The 23,825-nt window shown below is 42.9% G+C and overlaps 1 protein-coding gene across 1 annotated transcript in view; it reads right to left on the reverse strand.

Annotated features, from left to right (window-relative positions):
- Window positions 1-23,825, reverse strand: part of WASL (WASP like actin nucleation promoting factor) — a 281,837-nt gene that overhangs the window by 125,267 nt on the left and 132,745 nt on the right. Inside the window, exon 2 of the mRNA XM_078680931.1 lies at window positions 19,631-19,765. Coding sequence (XP_078537057.1) covers window positions 19,631-19,765 — 135 coding nt within the window. The remainder of the gene's footprint in view (window positions 1-19,630; window positions 19,766-23,825) is intronic.

The raw sequence follows: 23,825 nt of genomic DNA on the forward strand, positions 1-23,825 counted from the left end.
ATATTTCGAGTGCGTATTGGAAGCCAATCACGTCCTATTAAGAGACGATTTTCTATTGGCCAACATTAATCTAGTCTCTTCCTGCATGTGACTCATGATTTTAGAAGTCCCGCCTCTGTCTCTAGCGGATGCATTGCTGCCTGTATGTATGGTTAATAATGACAGCGCGCATGATTTCAAGATAGTCACCGTGCGTCTTGTATAACTGCAGCGACGCTCACGCTTTGTGCTTCCTGTGTGCATCGTTCGTCAGCGATTCACACCCTTTTGTCTGTTTTCCACTCACAGTGCTTCTCGTTGCTCATCGGCGATAGGCACGCTTGAAATTCATTTTAATTACCTGCCTGTGCGTTCCGCTTTCACAGCAGCGGTACGCATGCTTAATCTTAACGAGTTGTGCATCATTTAAATATCCTGTCAGTGCGCATAACTTTTTACCAGCGATACGCACGCTTGAAGCCCACTTTAATCTCCTGCCTGTGCGTTCCGTTTTCTCAGCAGCGATACGCACGCTTAATCATAGTGGATTGTGCATCATTTAAATAACCTGCCAGTGCGCATCGATTTTCTCCAGCGATACGCACGCTTGTAGCAGATGTTGATTCCTGCAGCAGCTCTTTCAACAACATAGTTGTTACAATTGATTGTATTGATGATAAGGATTCCATAAAATGGCCTTTATGTTCTTCCATTATTGACAACGTTCCTTTACAGGAGATGGCTGATTCTGGCTCTCCTTTTACAATCCTTAGAGATACTACTTTTTATGAGCTTTGGACCAGGAAAGTTGACCTCATTCAATCTGATGTAAACCCGAAGGCATTCGGGGGAAAAGGATATAAATATGATTGGCTATTTCCCTGGTTTGGTACAATGTCTTGGAAGAGAAACTATAACAAAAATGTATGTTGCAGAGAATGGGAAAAATATTATCGGCTGGAAAGATCTTGCTCGCATGGGCCTTTATTTAGTTCCTGGTGATGAAAATCCAATTAAGGTTGGCGATCTTCCTGTATGTAATATTGAATGCAGCATGCCTGATTCAGATTCTAAGGTATTAAAGGAAGTTATTTCCGATTTCAAACCAGTTTTCTGCAACACTATAGGGTTGGGTTTTGAACATCGTATCAGGCTAGTTCCTGGAGCTCAACCCGTTGCACACAAAGTTCGCTCTGTACCTTTGAGTGTAAGGAATGAATTGAAAGCTATATTGGAGAACTTATGTGATCAGGGTATTACAGAACCTACTAATTCTTCGCAATGGGTTGCACCCATCGTAGTTGCATGCAAAAAGTCTGGCGAGATTAGGCTTTGTGCGGACTTGCGTGCTTTGAATAAAAACATTATTGTAGACTGCCACCCGCTCCCTAAGATTCATGAATTATTAGCAAATTTGGGGGGAGGTAAATGGCTCTCTCTAATCGACTTGTGATCGGCTTATCATCAGGTCCATCGTGCTAATGTTTCACAAGAGTTAACTACTTTTGTTACTCCGTTTGGGGCGTGCAAATTTTTAGATCTCCCTTTCGGCCTAGCATCGGCTGGAAGTGTTTTCCAGAAAATTATGTATTCACTTTTTCGGGAGGTTAGGGGGGTACAGGCCTATTTGGATGATATTTTGATTTATGCAAAGTCATTCGAGGAGCATAACTTGATCTTGAAACAAGTATTGGCAATTTTGATGTCTAAAAATATGACAGTGTGTGAGGACAAATGCAAATTTGCAGTTCAAGAGTTGGAGTATTTGGGTCACACAGTCTATAGTCAAGGGATTAAGCCAAAATGTTCGGTCATTAGTGCGAAACAAGATGCAAAACCTTCTACGGATAAAGCTTTGTTGCGGTCTTTCTTAGGATTGGCTGAATATTATGCCAGGTTTGTCACTTCATATGCTCAAGTGGTTGAACCTTTGCGCATGCTATTAAGCGAGGGTAAGAGTTTCAGTTGGTCCTCTGATCTCGAAAATGTTTTCTGTCAAGTTAAAAAATTGAGTGGAGTGGTGTGGCTCACTGGTTAGAGGCGGCAGACCCGGAAGCAGAGAACGGCCCGGGACCAGGGTTCAATTCCCGACGCGGCAGGGTCGTGGACCAGGGTCAGCGGACTAGACAATTCTCACCTCGGTGCCTACTCTAACCAGGGATCACACTCGGCAACTCTGGGCATTAAGCTTGCCTCATCTCTACAACGGCCCCCCACAGACGCCGGGGATGCCTGGTTTCACCTTGGAGATACCCAGAAGGGACCATCTCACAGGGAAAGCCAGGACGGGTTCCCCAGCGGTCTCCAGCGCCGGGACGCTTACGGGCAGCTGTGCGCTTTACAAGTCCAACACATTTACACATTTACATTGTTTCTGTTCAAGCCTTGCATGTTTTCAGAGATGATTGTACTTCCATTATAACTTTTGATGCTAGTATCTCTGGTCTTGGAGCAGTCCTGACTCAAAGGGTAGGTGGTTACGAACCAACTGTGGCTTTCGCGTCTAGATCCCTCAAGTCGTTTGAACAACAATATAGTACCATCGAACGGGAAGCATTGGCATGCGTATGGGCTGTCCAAAAATTTTAAATGTACATTTGGGGTCGGAAGTTCGAACTAGTTACTGATCATTAAGCTCTGATCTATATTTTTGATAAGATTTGCTCTTCTTGTTTGTCAGCCAGACTAGTGAGACTCGTGTCTAAACTACAGGAGTTTCATTTTACAGTAACGCATATTCAAGGCGGAAAGAATTTTCGGGCCGACTGTCTCTCCAGGTTGTCTATGATGAGAGATGATGAGGATATTGTACCTGATGATATTGAATGTGTTGCAGTGGTGGATGCCGTTTGTGAGTAGGATTCTGTTTTATCAGAAAAGGAGTGGAATTTAGCTTGTGAGAAAGATGTCCTTCAGAAAGTTATTGATTACTCCACGAATAATTGGCCTGAGACTAGGTGCTTAGTGGGGGATTTACGGTTATTTTCTTAGATTTCAGAAGACCTGTCAATTGAGAACGGTATTGTTCGTAGAGGTGATAAATGTGTGCCCCCAGCTGGATTGCGTTCTCTAATTATAAACGAAGCACACCAGGGTCATTTGGGGGTTACGAAAACGATCATGAAAATAAAACAGCACAACTGGTGGCCTTCCTTAGATACTCAAGTGAGAAAAGACATTAATGATTGTCCTGAGAGTGTCCTATCGGATAAGCACTGGCAAACTTTGAAGGTTCCTTTACGTCCCACTGAATTTCCTCATACACCTTGGGAAAAAGTTGGTGTAGATTTTTTTGGTCCATATTCGGTGTTAGACTAAGATAAGAAATAAGTTATCTTATTGATTGATTATTATTCCAAATGGATGTTATCATGATTTTGGGGAGGCTCCTGATACAAAGTCTAAAATTGCATTTTTTAGTAGAATTTTTCATTTAGAAGAGTCTCCCAAGGTTATCGTCACTGATAATGGAACTCATTTCGTATCCAAGAAGATGTTTACGTTTTTGAGCGAACTAGACATTAAACAGTTTAAGGTCGCTTTATATTCTCCTTCATCGAATGGTTTGGTGGAGAGAGGAAATAAAGTGATAAAAGAAGGAATTTAAACAGCATTATCTTCCAACCTAAACGTTCAAGATTTTGTCAAACAAAAGGTTTGGAGTTATAACACTGCACCTCACTGTACTACTGGGGTCTCCCCTTTTTCTTTGTTAAGAGGCAGGGAAGCTTATTCTGTTTTGTTTCCATCCTGGTTACAAAGTATTGCTGGAGAGAAAGAAGTTAATTTGAAGATGGTCCGAGAGAATGTAAGTGAGAAACAAAGACAAATAAAAGTAAACCTTGATAAAAAAATGCAATTTATTTTGTACTGACATAATGGTAGGTGATTGGGTATTGATTAAAAAGCCATTCAAAGTCAGGAAAGGTGAATCAAATTTTTTGGATCCAGCTCAAGTAATGAAGGTTATAGCAGGGGTGCCGTTTTCATTGACAAAAACGTTTGGTGGAACAAAAGACAATTAGTTAAGGTGTCTTCTGGTCAGGTGAAAATAATGCAGAATAGATGTAGGAGAGGGGAAGAGGATTTAGATGGGAGTCATTGCTGGATTCATCATGCAAGGACAACAGCATTTCTTCTCAGTCATGTTCAGCTCTAGCAGCTTGGGCTTCTTCTTCTTCCCATTCAAATGTCCAAAATGTTTTTGCATGTTCTTCCCGTGGTCGATCAATTAAAGTGCCCAAAAGATTTGATGGTTTTGTAAGCTATTAGAAAATGTACATTTATACAGAATTTGATAGTTTTGTTAGATGTTAGTAAATATGCATTTATATTATTGTTCATTTATTTTTTTAGGTTCATTTTATTGTAAGGTGGAAGGTGGTGTAGTTGTTAGAGTACATCGCGTGAGGTCGCGCAATGTCTTTCCTTGAATGGTTCATGTGCATGTTGCGCGTGTATTTTCTCTTGTTCTTTGCTTATGCTTTAAATGTACGCTCACGCGTGGTGGGTCCGTTCGATGGAAGCTCCAACGATGCTTTCCAGTTACCGTTTGGCTTTCCATCGGAGGGACGCTTCGCGCTTGGGTGGAGTAGTTCATCAATAAACTCAAACTCAAAATATACATTGTTTTCCTGGATTGATTTGCTGCTACACCTAGCAACGCATATTCAACCAGCTGATAACCCGGGCTGTCTTTTCAACCTCTTCTTGTTGGTTGGGACACAAGCGATCAGCTGAGTCACCTTAGTTTTTTTGGTTTCCTTATTTAACCCCTTTTTTATAATTAATTTTGAGGGTTAATTATAACTCCTATTAGAACTACAATAATTAGGAGATATTGCCTTTATTCCAGGACAGTCTACACATTCTTATCAATCATTTAAAGTGCTTGGGCATATATTTAGCTTATTAATTTCCTTAATATCTCATTTTAGGGTTTTTGACCCTTTGTGGTTTAATCTTCAAGTATATCTGACGTTGAATCAGATGATTCACAAACCCAGGCCCCTGCTCCCAACCCTAATGAGGAGCTTATTAAGAAAATAATTCAAAAAGAAATGCACTCATCCATGAGGGAGGCTATAAGCAAAATTGTTGCCGGTAAGAGATCCCTACCCGAACCTACCAACCCCACTGCTCTCCATGGAGGGCACATTGAAGAGTTTAATAAATGAGGGGGTAAACATTTAAGAACATGCAACAATTTGGAAAGAGAGAGCACACTAGGAGGTCCAAGCACCTTGAACCTATTGGGAGGCTTACGCACCTCACAACCTAAAGGAGGACTTCGAAACTGCAACTCGTCCTGACGAGGTCACAGACTGGTTATCACAAATAGTTTTACCTACATTAACAATTGAACAATCCCAATTTTTAGATAGCGCCATAACTGAAGGAGAAGTAAGGGCAGCCATAAATAGAAGTAAGAAGGGTAAAGCAGCAGGGCCGGATGGCTTACCTGCAGAAATGTATAGAACTTTAGATGCTGAGATTGTTCCCTTTCTTACGAAGTTGTTGAACCAAATCCTCCTTGAAGGTCAATCTCCGCCGTCATCTTGGGACAACGCATCAATTACTCTCATCCTCAAACCCGGGAAACCTAAAGATGCTTGTGAATCATATAGGCCAATCTCAATTTTAAACGTGGACTACAAGATCTTCACCACAGTATTGGCCTCCAGGTTGGCTACGGTAGCCCCCTCAGTTCTACATGCTGATCAAAAGGGATTTGTAAAGGGGCGACAGCTATATGAACTGACTTATGAGCTCATAGGGGCAATAGACATAGCGGTTACACAGAACCTCCCTCTGTCTGTTCTCACGCTGGACGCGACCAAGGCCTTCGATAGGGTCAATTGGGTATACCTATCGGGGGCCTTGGCTAAATTCGGCGTGGGTGAGGGATTTCGCCGTACAGTTGATCTGCTGTATCGAAGCCCAGTGGCAAGCCTACTGATTAATGGGGAGTTGTCAGATCCCTTCTCTATAACTAGAGGGACACTGCAGGGTTTTCCGCTCTCCCCCCTGTTTGATTTCTACATTGAGCCCCTCGCACAACAACTGAGGAGAGAGACGACCATCAAATCTTTTTGTCACAGAGGGTGGGAGAGAAAGGTGGCTCTATATGCCGATGACCTGCTGATTCTCACATCAGATGTTGCCACAGCCCTCCCGGTAATATTTGAAATCGCTCGGCGTTTTGGTCAGATATCGGGCTACCAGATCAACACTTCTAAAACAGAGATGTTGGTTTGGAATGATGACATCACTGCCCTGGAGATACAGCCCGGTCAATCAATGCGCTATTTGGGCTTAAATATTATAAAAGACCTTAATAGACTTGCCATTGTTAACCTCACTGCAGTTGCCAAAGAATGTAGAAAGTTGATGCAATCGTGGTCTCATCTGCAACTATCTCTAATTGGGAGAGTAAATTTGATTAAGATGGCTATCTTGCCCAAGATCTCATTTCTGTTCAACACTATACCTCTTTATTTTGATCAGGCATACATAACTAAGTTACAGTCAGATATCACTTCTTTTATTTGGAATAAAAAACTTCCAAGAATTGCTTGGAAGAAGCTTAGGAGGCGATGGGAAAAGGGGGGACTGGCTGCCCCAGACTTAAAACTATATGCATGGGCATTTCAACTGTCGCATACTCGAATCTTGTTAAAAAAAACGACAGACCATGGGGTAGACCTGATGTTTTCAGCTATGTTGAAGGGGGAAGGTCTAAGTCAGTCAGGGTACCTATTTAAATTTGGCAACCAGAAATTCTTTAAAAAGATTAAATTGAAGGTTCTAAACGGTTTAGCAAAAATGTGGAATGAAATAACAAACTTCATAAAACAAGGGTATTTCTGTGATAAGACACCGCTCTGGGGGTTACCTGATAGTCCGGCCTGGCTAGTAGACATCCTTGCCATACCTCTGAAAGAGGCGGGCCTAAAAGTTTGGGGAGATCTCTTCTATGAGGGAGATTTACTTTCGTGGGAGCACCTCCAGACAATGACAAGGTCAACTATTTCAAGGTTTAAATACTTACAAATGACTAGCTGGACACAGGTTTATAATTCTACACCTTTTAAAAGGAACAGGTTTATCCTAGGAGGGTTCAGTCAAGTAATAACGAACTTAGTGAGTATTGGTCCAGCTAAAAAGGAGGTCTCAAAATGGTATAGACTCCTGCTTGAGGAATCTGATGGTGAGTTTACGCTACCAGTCCATCTCTGGGGAACCTTAATTATGGGTCAAGATATATTAAAACTTTGGTCAACCTCATTCGAGCTTCTAAAGAGCTTAGTAAAACCCTCTTGGCTTCGCAGGAATCATTTATACACCCTGCATAGAGCGTATTACTCTCCCCAGAGGTTATCTAAATTTCCTTTAGAGAACCCAGTTGTATGTCCAAGATGTGGTCTCCAGGCAGCACCAGACATTCATATGTTTTTTGAATGCCCTCGTCTTGCAACATTTTGGGAAGCAATAGGGAAGACCCTCACAATATCGTTGGGCTTCCCAGTTATTATAGATCTATCCTTAGTAATCTTTGGGATCCTGTCAGGATCACAAGGAGCAGCAAGAAGTCTTGCCTTCTATACTATTCTCTTGGCAAGAAGAGAGATTTGCAGAAGGTGGAAGGACCCCCTACCTCACTCACATGGAGATTGGTTGGCATCCATCCTCCAGACGGCCAGAATGGATCTAGCTAGACTGGGAAGTAAAAACAAAAGAACCTTCTGGCACTTGCTGGTATGGGCACAATAAAGATCCGGGTTTTTTTTTTTCTTTTTTCCCCGGGTCCAATGATTACACAACTATGGTGCCCATGTTTCAGCCTTCGATGCCACAGATAACCGGTCAAGCCCGGTCGAAATTATACTGGGGGCGTTCCTAATGGCAGCCAAAGTGAGATTGAGCCAGTAACAGCTGTGGGATGTCGGGTCCCCCCTCACCATAAGATCCCATCCAGTATAACACTGAGACAGCGGTTCTTTGGCCTGTTTCTAGATGGCTTTCTTCTACCATGGTGGATATGAGGACCAAAAAAAACAAAAAAACCTAAAGGAGGACTAAGTGCCTCAAATACTAAGGGAGGCCTACGCGCCCCAAAAAGATCAAGTGCCCATAACGGCACAATCTATCTGGATGCCCTAAGCGTCTCACTTTACCCAAGTGCTCTACCCGATCCCCTCTTTACCGACGAGGATCAAGGAACAACTGAATCTTTGGATGAATATATCTTTGACCTGGACCAAGTCGAAAATGATCCAGACTTTGATCTCTCAGAGGAAGAACTCCCCTCCTCAAAATAAATAATCTTGGATCCCTTAGGCGGGGAAATGTTCTCCCCCTACAATATTCAACACCCTAGGAGTTCCCAATGGTGGCCTCAGAACCACGTGGCCAAGTTAATCAAGAGGTGGATAAGGAACTCCCTTGATATAGACACAAGGAATATACTAAAAGTTGAATGCCCAAGGCCCATGGTCCAAGATCAATTTGTCTCACCCCAAATCTGGACCCAGATCTTATCAAGTTCCTATTTAAACAGGGCAGGGACCCCCTAGGAAGGGGATGGAGCACTCCCTCAAAACATGCTAAGATCACATGCTAGGTCAATTATGCAAAATGGTTGATTTAATCGAAGAGAGCTACACTAACGACTCTTCACCAAACATCGATTTATTGAGGGGATGGAGCCAGAGGACACTAATCCTACTTGGCAACGCTAATGCTACAATTAATAGAGAGAGAAGGAAAGTTGTTTTATCCAAAATTGATCCTAATCTCTGTGACATGGCAGAGAAAGAACCCTCTGACAACCCCAATGGTCTTCTTTTTGGGGAGGGCATGATCAAGGGACTAGGTAAATGCGTGGCAAAATTCACGGCACTAGATAAGACGCAAGCGAGTCTTTAACCTGAGTGTTTTTGCTAAGGCCGGCAGAAGGTGTCACTGTGCCGGCCGCCCCTTCCAAATACCCTTCTTCAGGCAACAAGGTTTTGGTTACTAGACCAACCCCTCCTTCTATCCTCAACGAGGTCGACCCTTCTGCTCAAGAGGCTTCAGAGCCAGTCGTCAGAATTCCTCCAACACTTCAAATAAGTACCTTTTCACTTCATCCGTCCTTTTCAATAGGGAAAGTGTGTGTGTGTGTGTGTGGGGGGGGGGGGTCGCCTAAAAGTTTTCTTACACATCTGGAACAAATTACACACGATCCGTGGGTACTAGAAACTGTTCAGAGTTTCAAAATAGATTTTATAGAAAACCCCAAACAAGTTATAACACCTAAAGTGCTAAATCTCACCCTAGAGCAACAGTCTATTGTGGCAGAGGAAATAAACTCTATGTTGACGAAGGGAGCAATTGTAGAGGTCCCCAGGGAACGCCTACATTTCCTGAGCAATATGTTCCTGGTGGAGAAGAAGGACAAAGGGTGGAGACCGGTAATATATCTATGAGATCTGAACAAATCTCTCACCTACAGACATTTCAAGATGGAAGGTATATATCACCTCAGGGACACGCTTGTAGAAAAAGACTGGTTAGTGAAACTAGACCTAAAGGATGCCTATTTTACAATTCCAATGGCTCAAGATTCCCAGTCGTTCCTACAATTTGCCTGGAACAATCACCTATATCAGTTCAAAGCTATCATCTGCCCCCGAGTGCTTCACCAAAGTTATGAAGGCCATTACCACAGTTCTGAGGGAAAGAGGTATCCGCCTTATAATCTATTTAGAAGACATTCTCATCATGTCTCAAGACCACTCAAATTCTGAAAGACTTGAATACTACCATAGAATTATTACAGTACAGGTTTTATTATAAACAGGGAAAAATCGATAATGATTACCTCAAGGTCTCTAGAGTTCCTGGGCTTCACAGTAGACACTGTGAAGTCCATGCTGTTACTGCCCACAAAAAAAGATATCCAAGATCCGGAAAGAGATTGGCCATGTTCTGAAACTCGATCTATTAACCTTAAGAGAACTAGCCAGACTCCTGGGCCTTCTATCGTCATCAATCCAAGCTATTTTCCCGGGTCCTTTACACTATCGGGCCCTTCAGAGGTTGAAGGGCAGAGCCCTCTGATCTGGCCTATGTTACGGAGACAAAATTCACCTAGACACTGAAGCCAAGACAGGACTGACCTGGTGGTCAGAAAATTTGGACGCAAGGAATGGCAAAGCCATATCTGGCACTTCCCCGGAATTTGTACTGGAATTAGATACCAGCCTTTATGGCTGGGGTGCTTGCTTTCGGAATCAGAACACGGAAGGCTTATGGTCCTATTTGGAGAGTTTGCACCACATACATTTTCTGGAGTTAACTGCCAGGCTTTATGCCCTAATGAGCATCAAACAAAACCTTCAAGAGAGGTCAGTCATTCTCAAGATGGACATGTCAGCCGTTGCCTACATAAATCGACTAGAGGGCACCAAGTCACCAGATCTCTCCAACCTAGCCAAAAAATGATCAATGTTCTTTCTGGAACACAAAATATTGTTAAGAGCAGAATACCTCCCAGGACAAAACAATGCTTGTGCGGATTGGAATTCCAGATTCCTAGTACATCACACAGACTGTAAACTGAACTCAAACGAGTTCAAAAGTCTAGATTACCTTTGAGGTCCCTTAGAAGTAGACCTCTTTGCGAGCAGACTCACGTTCCAACTACCCAAATGCTTCAGCTGGATGCCACACCCAGGTGCTCTGTCAGTGAACGCCTTTCTTCAACCTTGGAAAGGAATTCGGGGATATGCTTTTCCCCCCCATTGCAATGATCCAGCGCACCCTGCAGAAGTTGAGGATGGAACAATATTCAATAATCTTAATAAACCCTTTTGGTCGTCCCAACCTTTTTTTCCAACGACCTTGGAATTAGTTTACAAAATACCCAGCTTCACCAGTCCTCCTAGGAGACATAGGCGATTTAGAACATCCCCTTCTTCAAAATGGGACTTTGAACCTTCTTGCCTGGAAAGTGTCAGGCGAGCCAATGAAATCTTAGACCTTACAGCACAGGCTTCTTCTCTCCTCCAAGAATCATGTGCCTCTTGTACAAACTTTAGATACAACGGCATCTGGAAAAGATGGGTTTGTTGGTGCTTGGAAAGGAACCTGGATTCTCTGGAGGCAACTATCGTGCATGTAGCCAACTTTCTTGTTGCACAATTTGAAAGGAGGCATTACCTACAGATCAACTAACTGCTATAGATCCTCTTTTTCTGCAGGTCATTCCCTTTTAAATGGGAAATCTATTGGAAAGAATTCTATAATATGTAGAATTATGAAAAGCAACAGGCTTAAAAGACCTCCTAAACCTAAATATGAAACACTATGGGAGGTAAAATTATTACTTGACTTTTTTTGTAACTGGCCCAATAATAATCTGCTAGATTATAATAAACTTTACATTAAACTAGCCCCTCTCCTATGTCCAATATCCTGTCGTAGGGTTTCAGATATCAATGTACTAGAAATAACCAATAGATCATATGACGCCTTCGGGGTCAGATTTGAAATTATCAAAAGAACTAAAACAATTTTTTACCCTAAGTTTGATGCTTGCCCAAAGTTATGTGTTGTTGGCTGTATGAAGAAGTATGATGCAAGGATGAACAAACATTGCGCTGCTGGTGTGAACCAGCTTCTTATTTCCTTTGTCAAACCCTTCAAACCCATCTTCCCTTCCTCTACAGCTTGATGGGTTAAATTAGCTATGCAAATGGCAGGAGTTGACCTCGAAAGATTTCAAGCACATTCTTTAAGAGGCGCTATGGCTTGCCAATCTGTTTGGAAAGGAGGTAAGTTAGATGATATTCTTAAGGTGGCCGACTGGTCCAGTTCCTATACCTTTGCAAAACATTACTACAAACCTGTAGAACATATGTCTGATGTAGTTTTACTGGACTACCAACATGCATAATGGTAGCCTCCGGTCTTGTAATGAAATTGAAATTCTCTTATTACCATGACCAGAGAATCTGGTTTCATTAAAGACACGGAGGCTAACATTATCCCAGCCCTCCCCTCCCGGGAGTGGGCTCTTATTATAGCATGTTATTAATTTATCGTCATTTACTTTATTACATTTGTTTGAACATTAGAATTTAAAAATGAAAAAAAGGATGTATAATAAGGAAACATCTCAGTTATTTAAATCCCTTAATTTTCTCCCTTTTCATAGGGCTTATTAGTGCATTTTTTAATAACTAATCCTTTTTCAGATAACCCAGCGTAATTGGTTCCTCCACAAGATGCAGGATCTCACCTGGAATTCTAAGATTTCCTCATCTTCCTTAAACAAGTCTCGGCATCGAACCTTTTGTCCCTTTGGATTGCATCAGTTCCTAAAGAAGAAGCTTATTCTTTCTCATAATACTTGAACTCTGACTTTCATTGCATTTAAAAGAGGCAGATCTATCTAGCCCTGTGACCTATGTTACCTTTGAGTATTCTAGAGCTTTGCTTTGTGATTTATTAACTTTTAAATGGCTCCTTGAAATTGCATTAAAGGAATAATGCATAATGTTAGCCTTCGTGTCTTTAATGAAATCCAGATTCTCTGGTCATGGTAATAGGAGAATCGTAATTTCAACTCCCTCAGGGCACATTCTGCCCTCATGGGGAGGAATGTTCTAATAGCTTTATAGCCTGCCGTAGCTGGGCTTTACAGGCCATTAAAGGCCCACACCCTTGTTAAAGGCCTCGCTTTCTGCTCACGCCTTTAACTCTGGAGAAAGCATTTACTCGCCGGTATAGCTCACTACAGTGGGCTATAAATCTATATTAAAACACTGGAATATTGAGAGTTCCATTGAAGACAATGGAGCAGCAGCTACCTATATGAACTAGTTTAGGCCCGCAGCTCTGAACATGTCTATGTCTTAATACACAACCTCTGCATTTCTCTTTCCTTTGCACTGAAGCAGGCCTTCAAATATTTTTATTTTATTTATTTAGCTCATTTGTAAAGCGCATGAATTGCCCCACATGGGTTATCTCCGCACTGAAGACTGGTAAGGTAATGTCGGTTGACTCAGAACAAAAATGTTTTCAACTGCTTCCTGAAGCTAAGATAATTAGGAGTTAATCGCAGCGTCTCAGGGAGCTGGTTCCATAACTTGGGCGCAAGATGAGAGAAGGCTCCACCTCCCCATTTTGTTTTCTTGAAACGAGGAATGACTAGGAGGCCTTTGCCTTCCGAACGAAGCTTGCGCGAAGGCCTGTAAACTGTCAGTTTGTTTGATAAATATGACAGGCCAAGTTGATGGAGACTCAAAGACTAGACAGCAGATTTTAAAATGAATTAGTTTGCTGACCGGAAGCCAGTGTAATTTGTGAAGAAGGGGTAGGGAGGGGGTGCGGCAAGGGGCATTGGAGACCAGTCGGGCTACTGTGTTCTGGATCACCTGCAAGGCCTGCAGGGCAGAGTTTGTGGCCGAGATGAGAAGTGCATTACTAAAGTCCAGCCGGCTTAGAACCAGTGCATGTACCAGGGTCTTACGGGTAGTGAGGGGTAGGAAGTGAAAGACTTTCCGTAGGAGGCTGAGGGCATGGAAACAAGATCGTCTCGTAGATGCTATGTGCTCCTCCATGTTTAACTTGTTATCAACAAGAACCCCTAGGTTTTTTACGACTGGTTTGGGGATTGGAGCCGCACCTAGTTCTTCCGGCCACCAGCTCGGGGACCCGCTGGTGATTGCCTCCGTTAACAGCATGATTTACGTTTTGGTTGTATTAAGCTGGAGGAAATTTCGGTTCATCCATGCCTTGATTTTAAGCATGCCTTCAGAAAAAATTTCACGGATATTGGGAGCATTAGTATCATAGGCCAGGAGCAGCTGTGTATCATCTGCGTAGGAGACTAGGATAAACCCAATCTCTCTAAGCAGAGCAGCTAGTGGAGCCAATAAAGTCTGGTACAGTGGGCTATAAAGCTACGATCTCTTTGTTAAAGCTAAGCAAATCCTCAGAATTCTAATTTGAATCACTTACAGCTTAACATTGTAGATCCACTACCCTATTCAGGGACAGTAAAGCTCAATAAAACCAAAACATTCCAAGTACAATCCGCGTTCACTTTCAATTATACCTTGCTTGTAGCAGTGTCAAAACTCTATGACTTGTACAGGTAGCATGTGCTTTTTACAGCCAATATTTAAGTAATTAAAAATTAAGTACTTTAACTACAATCTAAAATATAGTCCACGGTCTCACTTCCATTTTTTAGCAAGCAGTTCTGTTCAATGTTTCAGTTAAATGAACTAAAATAAACATGCAATGTAAAATATAGTGAATACTTTTGGGGAGGATTGTACCCTGGGTGGAGATGGCGCTCACTATTTACGGTAATTATCTGGTAGCTCAATTATCACATTAGGTGCCCAGGGAGGAGGTAATCATCCAACACCTCACCATTCAGATCAACAGATCTGTACAAGATTTGAATGAAGTCCTGGCACACATTCACAATGATTATGACAAGTCAATAACTTAAATTTCAAGGCAAATGCATAGAAAATAGGTTGTTGACTTGTCATATTCATTGTGAATGTGTGCCAGGGCTTGATTCAAATGTAAAATATATTAAACAGATAATACAAATATTGCCCTGTGTGGCCATCTAAGTGTTCTGGTAACATTTATAAATCACAAAGTCTTCGGTCTCATTGTTTATAATGGCACCAGAACCTCTCCATGCTGATGGTTACCTGTGAGTATATACATATCACCGAAAAAAAAAAAAAGCTAAAGTGATGTTATTCTTAGGTGAAAATGTTCATTCCCAATTAAATGTTTTACACAAACAAAAAAATTAGAATTCACCAACATAGTTATCTCAAGTAACTATAACTCATGCCCTAAGGTAACTATAACTCGCTCCCAATTTATCTTTTTAACATGGTCATATTTTATTACCAAATGTAAAGCCAACCCCTCACAGTCAAGCAACCACATGCCTGCAGCCAAGCCCTGTCTCCAACTCCCCCCCCCCCCCCCCGCTGCCCCCCAACCGAGGGTGGGACTTCATCCACCAGGGCAAAATGGTTTACCATGGACCTGAATTTCAGGAGGGTTACCATAATTAAAGCACTTTATTAGAATAGTGCTCCCCAGTGGCAGTAAGATGCCAGCTGGCACCTTATCACCCATGCACGGTATGGGGCTTTGGCGCTGGTAAGACCAAAGGGGAGCACTGTGATCTGGAAGTGCTTTTGGCCTACCGTGAACCACAGGTAACAGCAAGGGGCAGGCAGGACGGAGATGTGAGAATAGGCATCCTGCAAGTCCAATGCTGTCCTCCAGTCTCTGGGGTCTAGGGCAGACAGAGTGAGCTTTTTGAACTTTTTCTTTGAGGTACGAGTTGAGGGCTCGCAGATCTAAAGTAGGACGAAGTCTTTTTCCTTTTTCGGGACCAGAAAGTAAAAGGAATATCAACCGCAGCCTACTTCTGGCACCAGAGCCCTTCCTCTCTATGGCTCCTTTGGCCAAGAGAGTCCTGACTTCCTACTGAAGCAAGTCCAGGTGGTTCCCGGTCAGCCGGTCGCAAGTTGGATCATGGAGAGTGGAGTAGTCTTGAATGGGAGGGAGTAGCTCTTTTGGACTATATGAAGAGCACATCTGTCAGATGTGATGTTTTGCCAGTGGTGGAGGTGATGGCTGATCCTGCCATCAGCTTGCCACCCATGATCTTGAAGGGCCGGACTAGGAGTGTTCGGAGTCTGCAGGTGGAGGAGTTGATGACTCTACTTCTGGCTGCCCATCTACGGGTTGGGAGAAACTGCGCCCATGTCCGCGCAGAGGTTGCTGAACTTGAGAGGTCTTGTGGCTGGGATATAGCTGGCATGGCTTTTCACTCCTTCCGTAGCCACAAAAGGGGCAAAAAGCAGACGGGGACAGGTGGTCACTGAGAGGCCCAGGGACTTGGCCATAGCCCACGAGTCCTTAAAGCACTCCGGCGCCATGTCTGCCTGGTCTCCGAAGAGACGGGTGCCATCAAAGGGCATATCTATAAGAGAAGCCTGGACATCCCTCGAAAAATCAGAAGTTCTCAGCGAGGCGTGGCGGCGAACAGCCACCACTGATGACATTGCACTGCCCTCAAGGAATGGTGAACTGCTTAGTAGAGATTGGCCCAGGCCCCCTCCGGGACCTGAGGCAGCACTAGCGCAACTTTTTCCCACACGGAGTGTGGCATTTAGTGTTCACTGACTGCAATGCAAGGTTGGAGGAAGAAAGAAATTTCTTGCCCAAACTATCCAGCCTCTAGGATTCTCTCTCCCAGTCTGCTGAAGAAAACGCGCCTTGGACCAGGTTCCCAGAAGGACATCAGTCAAGGCCTTGTTGAAAGGCAGGAGGGGTTCCGAAGAGGAGACACCTGGCTGCAGGACTTGTTTCAAGATGTTAGTCTTGACTTCCAACAAATGGAGCTTAAGGTCCAGGACCTCAGTTGCCCTTCTCAGCACTATAGCATATGAAGCGCCCTCCCCCATTCCTACGGTAGGGGAAGAAATGCGTCAAGAAGCTGGAGAGGTATACCAGTCCATTTTGTGCTCAGGCTGGTCTTGTAAAAGGTCCAGCAACTCCTGGCAATCTTTCTTCATTCCTAGCCCTTCACAATAAGGCTGACCCAAGGGGTGCAGTCAGAATTGGTGTAGTTAGGCACCGATCCGGCTCCAGGTCGTCTGGGATAGGAAGGGGCTGGTGGGCTGGCGTCGCCAAGGGGGGAGTGGGGGGGGGGAACAGAGGGGGGGGAGGGGTGCTGGTACCATCGGGAGTCTTAGCACGGAAGCGGGTGCCGGGGAAGGTCGCAGTGGCACGACCAGCAGTGGTCTGGTTCCACCACCAGATCCATAGAGTAAAATTGGTGCAGTGGTCGAAGGTGCCGGGGCAAAACCCAATGGAGCCCCCTCTAAGCCTCCGTGGGCCAGAAGGCTTGCCAAGATAGTCAGGTCACCCAAACACGAGGCACTGGGACCGAGAGCAAGACCTCCGGGGTGAATGGCTTTAGGGACTGCTCCCTCAAATCTTTCAGAGCCATGGCCTGGCAGTTGGAGCACGACTTCGAGTTGTGGTCCGCCCCAGGCACCAGAAACAAATTAAGTGTGGATCCGTCACTGACATGGCACAATGGCAGGCGCCGCACAGTTTGAATCCACAAGTCTTCTTCGACATTGTGGAAAAACCTACATACCAAAAATCGTCGACAAAACATCGAAAAAAAGACTGTCAAAAAGTGACAGAGGTAGCTCTGTTTACAGCTCGCCACTAGCTGGCTCAGAAATAAAAGAACGGACGTCAGCGCACCAGGGTGGTGCCTATAAACATGACGTGGACGTCACCTACCAGCGCGCAGGTGCATTACAAGGCAAGTGGCTTCCGGAAATTCTACTGTAAAGAATCTGTGTCTAGATGTCTCTATCAGATACAATTAATCAGTGTGGACAGGGTAGGACTACCTTATAGGTCAACCAGGCAGTCCCGGATGGGCTGGCTCACAGATCAGTGTGTGGGCCGTTTTGGCTTTTTTTGTGGTCTGCTCAGCTGGTTTTGAATATTGATTTTCCTGATATTAAAAAAAATATTGCTTCAAGCAAGCTCAAATGCATGCAGTCTGCCATACCTCGCAAATTACTTATAGAGCATGCCTTTACAAGTTCAAACTGCCCAACTTTGCAAACATGGGCCGCATTTTTATTAGTTTTCTAATTCACTAATAGAGGGTGCACTTTTGTTTTTGGTGCTCTGGCCTATTTTCTGTCCCAGTTCGACCCAAACAGTAGACAATCTACTATTCACGTCCGTCCAGCTTAGGCGTTTTTACTTTTTCTCTATCAAACAGAGCGTCTGGTCTTGTGGTTCTACAACAAGCACAGATTACAACAGGCACAGATTACAAACCTTTTGCTTGCCCGTCAACAGTACCATATCGTTACAATCAATCCCAAACCTACAATGATTTTCAACTCCCTGAACTAATTTTATTTTAAGACCTTTATAAATATAGTAAATATTAAATGGCTGTACATGGCCTTACTCAAAGTCGAGGTAGAAAAAGTGGTAGATTAAAATTTAGACTGCGCCTCGCATTTATTGTCTAAGGAAACCTAGCACTTTTCTGTTGAGAAGTGAACGAGATAGAGTAAAAGATTTTTAAAAATAGCACCCACCGATGGTGCGCCAGGGAGGGACAAAACACCGTCAGATGATTCACTTGAGACACTCCCAGAGCCCATAAACACCAAAGAACTTTGAGAAAAATAAGTCTTCTCAAACCCAACCGCTAGATGGCAGTATATGCACAGCAATTGAATCTTAAATATTGCTGCAACGAAAATATTCCGAGGCACGCTGTTAAATTTTCAAATACGTCCTGCAGTGCTGAACTCTCTTCCCCATCATACTCCGCCCAAAGAGTACTAATGTGGAAGTTCCAGTCCCACTGCCCTATTCCTGTGCGAGGGAACTAGAGAAGAAATACCCCTTTATTGTACCAAAGGCATAATTTACGTGATAAACAGTCAAGAATTATGTGCTTTAGAGCAGCACAAAAAAAGTACCAAGTAATATATAAATGTTTTAAATTACAAAGAAACCTTCACATTTGCCTTTATATCTTCCAATAAGTCTAGGTTTAATGCGCTACGCAGGAAGCTATAGCACTTAAACCCCCCCCCCCCAAAGAAAGCGTTCAGCGAGGGCTGACGCTGTAAAGTAGTCCTCCATGCAGTTTGATGCAAACACTGGAGTGGCGGTAAAATGATTCATCCAAGCAAACAGACAACACATAAGGTGACTGATGAATACTCCAGTGGGCTGAACAAAGGCATGATTGAAAAGTCTCACACCAGTGACTTAAATTCTTCAATGTGCCAGAAATTAACTTTAATATTTGTAGGAGTGCCCACATAAGCACATTTCGAAAAATGCACAGGAGTGAGGAAACAGTATGCAATAAAATGGTAAACAGTGGTGCAGGCCACGTCTTGCAAACTTGTGAAAACATCTCTTTTAATACCTATGTATGCAAGTTTATAATATTTCTATAGCTCTAACCTATCAAAAGGCAACAGAACGTTGTATAATGTCATAGACTAGCACAAAATCAACGAGTGATAGGAGAGGTAGCTCGATGGTGGACGATTAAGTGCACTGTGATGTCGTGTTCTTTAAAGAGGCGAGACTTCAACTCTTTCCTAAAATGGGGCAACGCTGAGGGGGTTCAAATGGTGATGCTGTTCCAGGTCCTGGGGGCATAGACACAAAACACCGGCTGCCTTGATTTTTTAGCTTTTTTTTTTATTCACAGAGAAATAGACCCAAGCTTAAATTATGGCCTTTTCCTGTATCTTACAACACACACATAAGAGAAGCTAACAAACTTGGTGCACATAAAATCATAAGCAATTATCACTACTCTCAAGACTCACTGGTGACAGGTGTCTGAGCCATTTGAAGGCCAGGGTTTAGCATAAAGTCGATATTGGCGAATAGACCTCAAGATTGGCTTCAGTGGACAGTCGGTGAAGTACGACTACAGAGGTGAGTTGTCCTTAACAATCACCGCGTCTTAACACATGTTCCTAATCAATATGAGCAAATCATCTGCGAGTAGCTGCAAAAGAGGTCTTACCTTAATGTCGTATATTCTGATGAAATAGGACCGCTGCAGATTGTCTTTCACCAGGCACGCTACCCCACAGTGTTTCTTTGACCACATGGAGTTTCTTTCTGCTGCATACAGCTGAACAACGGCTGAAGACATAGTCTAAAAATAAAAACAACAATAACGTTTTAAATTCATTTGTGGAATCCGGCTGGGTAGTATCAGGCTGCTACAGACCATTTTTCAATTCTCTACAGGCTTACTATTAGAACCATACTGAGGTGAGCAGTCACACAATGGGAAAATACCCTTTTGTTCCAATTCCAACGTCCCTAAGTCTTTCAGCAACACTTACAGAGTCAAAATTTCAGTTATGTGTGACCCAGGGGGTGACAGCACCATGGATCCCCCAACACAGCTGCCTGACAGACAAAGTAAAAGACATTTGGCTGCAGGGGATACACGTGACGCAGCTACCAACTTCCTAAAATCCGCAATTGGGTCACAAAGCATATTTCTCTTTTGTAGGACAGTTTATTATTGAGAAGTCCGATGATTTATGTACAGTGAATTTCTGCATCCCACTAATATTTTAATAATATTGGAATGAGTCAGTAATAGGAGCTTCTGTCTTTGTAGGGATTTGTATTCTACTCCTGCACTTCGTACAGCAACCGTATTTTATAATTATAATGTAATTTATTGTACTTTTGTAGGGTTTTGGCCGTGCTTACTACATTCTAAGTTGTAGCATAGTGGCTGTTTTGGTCAATTTGATAAAACAAACTGTGATTTTTATGATTGCACATTACAGTTGTTTTGTTCTTGGTCTGGAATTTACTTACTAAAATAAATTACCGCCTGGTAATAAAGCAGCATGCGAGCAGGGACAAGAAGTAGTAGGTGAGACCTTACACACAACTGGCTGTATCTAGTACCCTAGGCTACATTTAGTGCTTTCCCCGTTGGTGGACCATTGCAGCAATGTAGGAAACGTGGTGGCCTCCTCCATCATTGCAGAAGATACATAGTGCTCAGTGCTTTATTGATGCCAATCCTGCTTGCAACAGTGAAAAAACAGGCTCTGACTCCGTGGGTGATGATCAAGGATAATTATTTATTCCTCAGCAATGGACGACGCGTTTCGGTGGACGTGTCCGCATTGCTCAGTGCTTTATATGTAAAAATAAAACTGCAGACACTCTCCCATTAAATATAATGCGGCAATGCTGAAAAGTGAAGATACTCTCCATTTAAATTCAAAAGTGCAGATACTGGTGGAAGTAGACTGAAGAAGGATTGATGAAATGAAATGAAAAGATAATTTATATAGCGCGATGGCTACCCTAAGGCGTCCCAGCGCTGCAGAGGTTTGGGCTAAGGCAGTGCTGCTGGAATTTACACCGGTTTGTTAAAGAGCCAGGTTTTTAGGAGCTTTCGGAATGTCCGTAGTTTGGGCTCTGATCTGATTGTGAGGGGAAGCGTGCCAAGTTCAATTAGATTCTTTCTGCGTATGGTAGAAGGTGTTCATCCGATGAACATCCTTGTACAGTTTGTGGTTGTGCAGAGAGGAAAGAATCTCATTATAAATATAAGAAGCCATACTCAAAATGCCAAAAGATTTAAGACCACATTAATTCCATAAAATTATAACAATTCATCACTTTTAATTTCAGGTCAGTTACGCTGTGTCGCTTTATACTCACAATGAGGTTTGAGTAATAATACATTGGTGAAACAAGTATTTTTCTTTTATTATGTAATGATGACACAATGCATTATATTTGATTCCAATTAAGTTTAATTCATTTAAACATGATGTATGCATTTTAGGCTGCAAAAACATATTCTTTCTTGAGCTGCAATTCTCCCTAAACAAGCATAATAATTCATTAACACCTTAGCTGCTATGGAACGTCCAGCTCCAGTGCAGGACGTTCCATTGCACAGGTGCAGTTCGAACGTTCAACGGCCGACGGCAGCACTACGGAGGTAGTGGTGCAGTCGGCCGTTGGTCGTGCGCAGCACCTAAGAGGTTAACATTTCTGCAAATGTTTCTTTATTTGTTCTGTATACATTTCATCTCAATATTTAAAAGAAATTTTTTCAAAGATTCACATAGAAATGGCTCAGTGGGAAAGTCAATTGCAACCCAAAGCCGAAGACTTACATTGTATATTTCTTACTGTTGACAACCCTGTGAGGCCCAGAAAGCAATTGTTCAAGAGAAGTGCTTGAGAAAGAATGCAAGAGTAGCTAAATTGTATTTGGTGACTTCATGCGTAAACTAATCATACAATGGACTGACAAGTGGAGTGACATCACGTAATTAAGGTACCACAAGAACTATATAAGAAGAAACCCCAGAGGAGGGGCAACACCATTATGTTTCTTTCTATGGGACACAACTTATTACACTTTTAATTTTATTATTTTATTGAAACATTAATTTTGCCTATTTTGGACTGCCTTTTTGCTGATTCGGCTGCCTTTAATCAGTTGACCTAGAATCTTTCTTTGCAGAACTAATTGGTTTTGCTTTATTTCCCCTATTTGCCCATGTTTATGGACTTGTCCCTAGAGGATTTTAAAACAATTCCTTTTTATCCCTCTGCTTTAAATCATAGATGTGGTTAACAAGGACCAAACTATCCTTCTGCCTTCAATAGTGGTAAGAATCTGTATGCTCGTATCTGATATTTGTTTTAAACCATCCTCTTTGGATATGAACTTCTGACTAAATGCTTAAGACTTGCACTACATGCTTTAATATTCTTGACTGAGATGCTTAAGAAATTGTTATCTATATCGATTTTTGAACATTAATACAATAACAAATTATCTAAATTACCAGACTCAAATATTGTGTCCTGATTTTCTTTATTTGAAATTGAGCTAAATTACTTTTTTCATCTAAATGAGTTGTAGGGTGAATCAGCAAACCTTTTCAGAATATCAAGTTCTGCTTCTTTTATTCTGTGTTGCAATAGCAGAGCTTCTAGTTTGTATCCATCTGGTTAGACGACATTTCTTCAGGAGATTGGGTCTCCCTATAGTGATACTTTATTTTTACAGTATGGTTCTGAGAGTAGTGTATTTGAACATTTTTTCGAACTTGTGAATTAGCCACTAATTAATGGTCTTCATTGGGTGGCTAATATGTTTTTGGACATCCTAATTCCCACCCTCCTATTGGCGGAGAAAGATCCATTTAACTCTATAGTAAGGGTAATTGTGTGATCCGTCCATCTGTAGGGGGCGCAATACAGGGACAAATGATTAAGGAGGGTTTTGTAAGTTGAACCTAAAATATTTATACCACTTACGCTGGATCAGGGGCATCCTCTAGCTAACAAAGTGAAACAATGGCTGTCAGCATATTTTAAATTAAAGAGTAAATACGATAAGTAAACGTGCAACGGAGAAGTCGAAGTGTGAGAGGCATGACTTAAAGACAGCAAAATTCAAAGTGACAACGTGCCCGGTCGTATAGAAAATCTGGGCTAACATATGAGATGGCAGTGATTTGTCAATATACGGAACACTGTCATCAAAAACAATAATGAGGGGGCAAACATGGCTTCGGTTGCAACACTGCTTTTAAATGGTCTTCCAAATGAGTGATAATTAATCCCCATTCCACCACTTTTTGTGGGTCAGTGAGGCTCGTTGCCGATAGAAAGAGGAGGACAGCAGCCTCTCAGTGAACAGTTATCCCCTGTTCAGGGGCATGGCCATTCCAGTGTGTAAAGCGGTCCCTCAAGATTAACAGTCACAAAGCAGGATTCCCGGAATCCTTATGAAACCCAAGAATGCATGATTATCATTTTTAGTGGCTAGCAGGGGCGGCTCCTCCATTAGGGCGGAGGAGCATAGCCCCACTGCTTTCTCAGTGCGCGAAACAGGAACATAAAATGGTAAAACTACCATTTTATGTTTCTGCTTCTCACACTGCAAGAAAGCAGAAGTGCCTGGTTGGGGGCGAGTCTGGTGGAAAGCAGGGGAGGAGCGGCTAGCCCAATGCTGTAGGCCCTGACTGTTTGGTCAGCCCTCTGGGGCCGACCAAGAGAAAATGGCCTCCCGATAGGCCCCCGGCTGGGCACCGTTCACACCAATCACACCGCTGCAATTGCAGCGTTGTGATTGGCTTAGGGGAAGGGAGGGAGGCTGCTTGCTTCTTTCCTTGCCGCAGGACCTGGCCAAGAGCTGCAACGGTGCGGTA

Source organism: Lissotriton helveticus, chromosome 1_1 (genome assembly GCF_964261635.1).
Source record: "Lissotriton helveticus chromosome 1_1, aLisHel1.1, whole genome shotgun sequence".
In the NCBI taxonomy this organism is placed as follows: domain Eukaryota; kingdom Metazoa; phylum Chordata; class Amphibia; order Caudata; family Salamandridae; genus Lissotriton; species Lissotriton helveticus.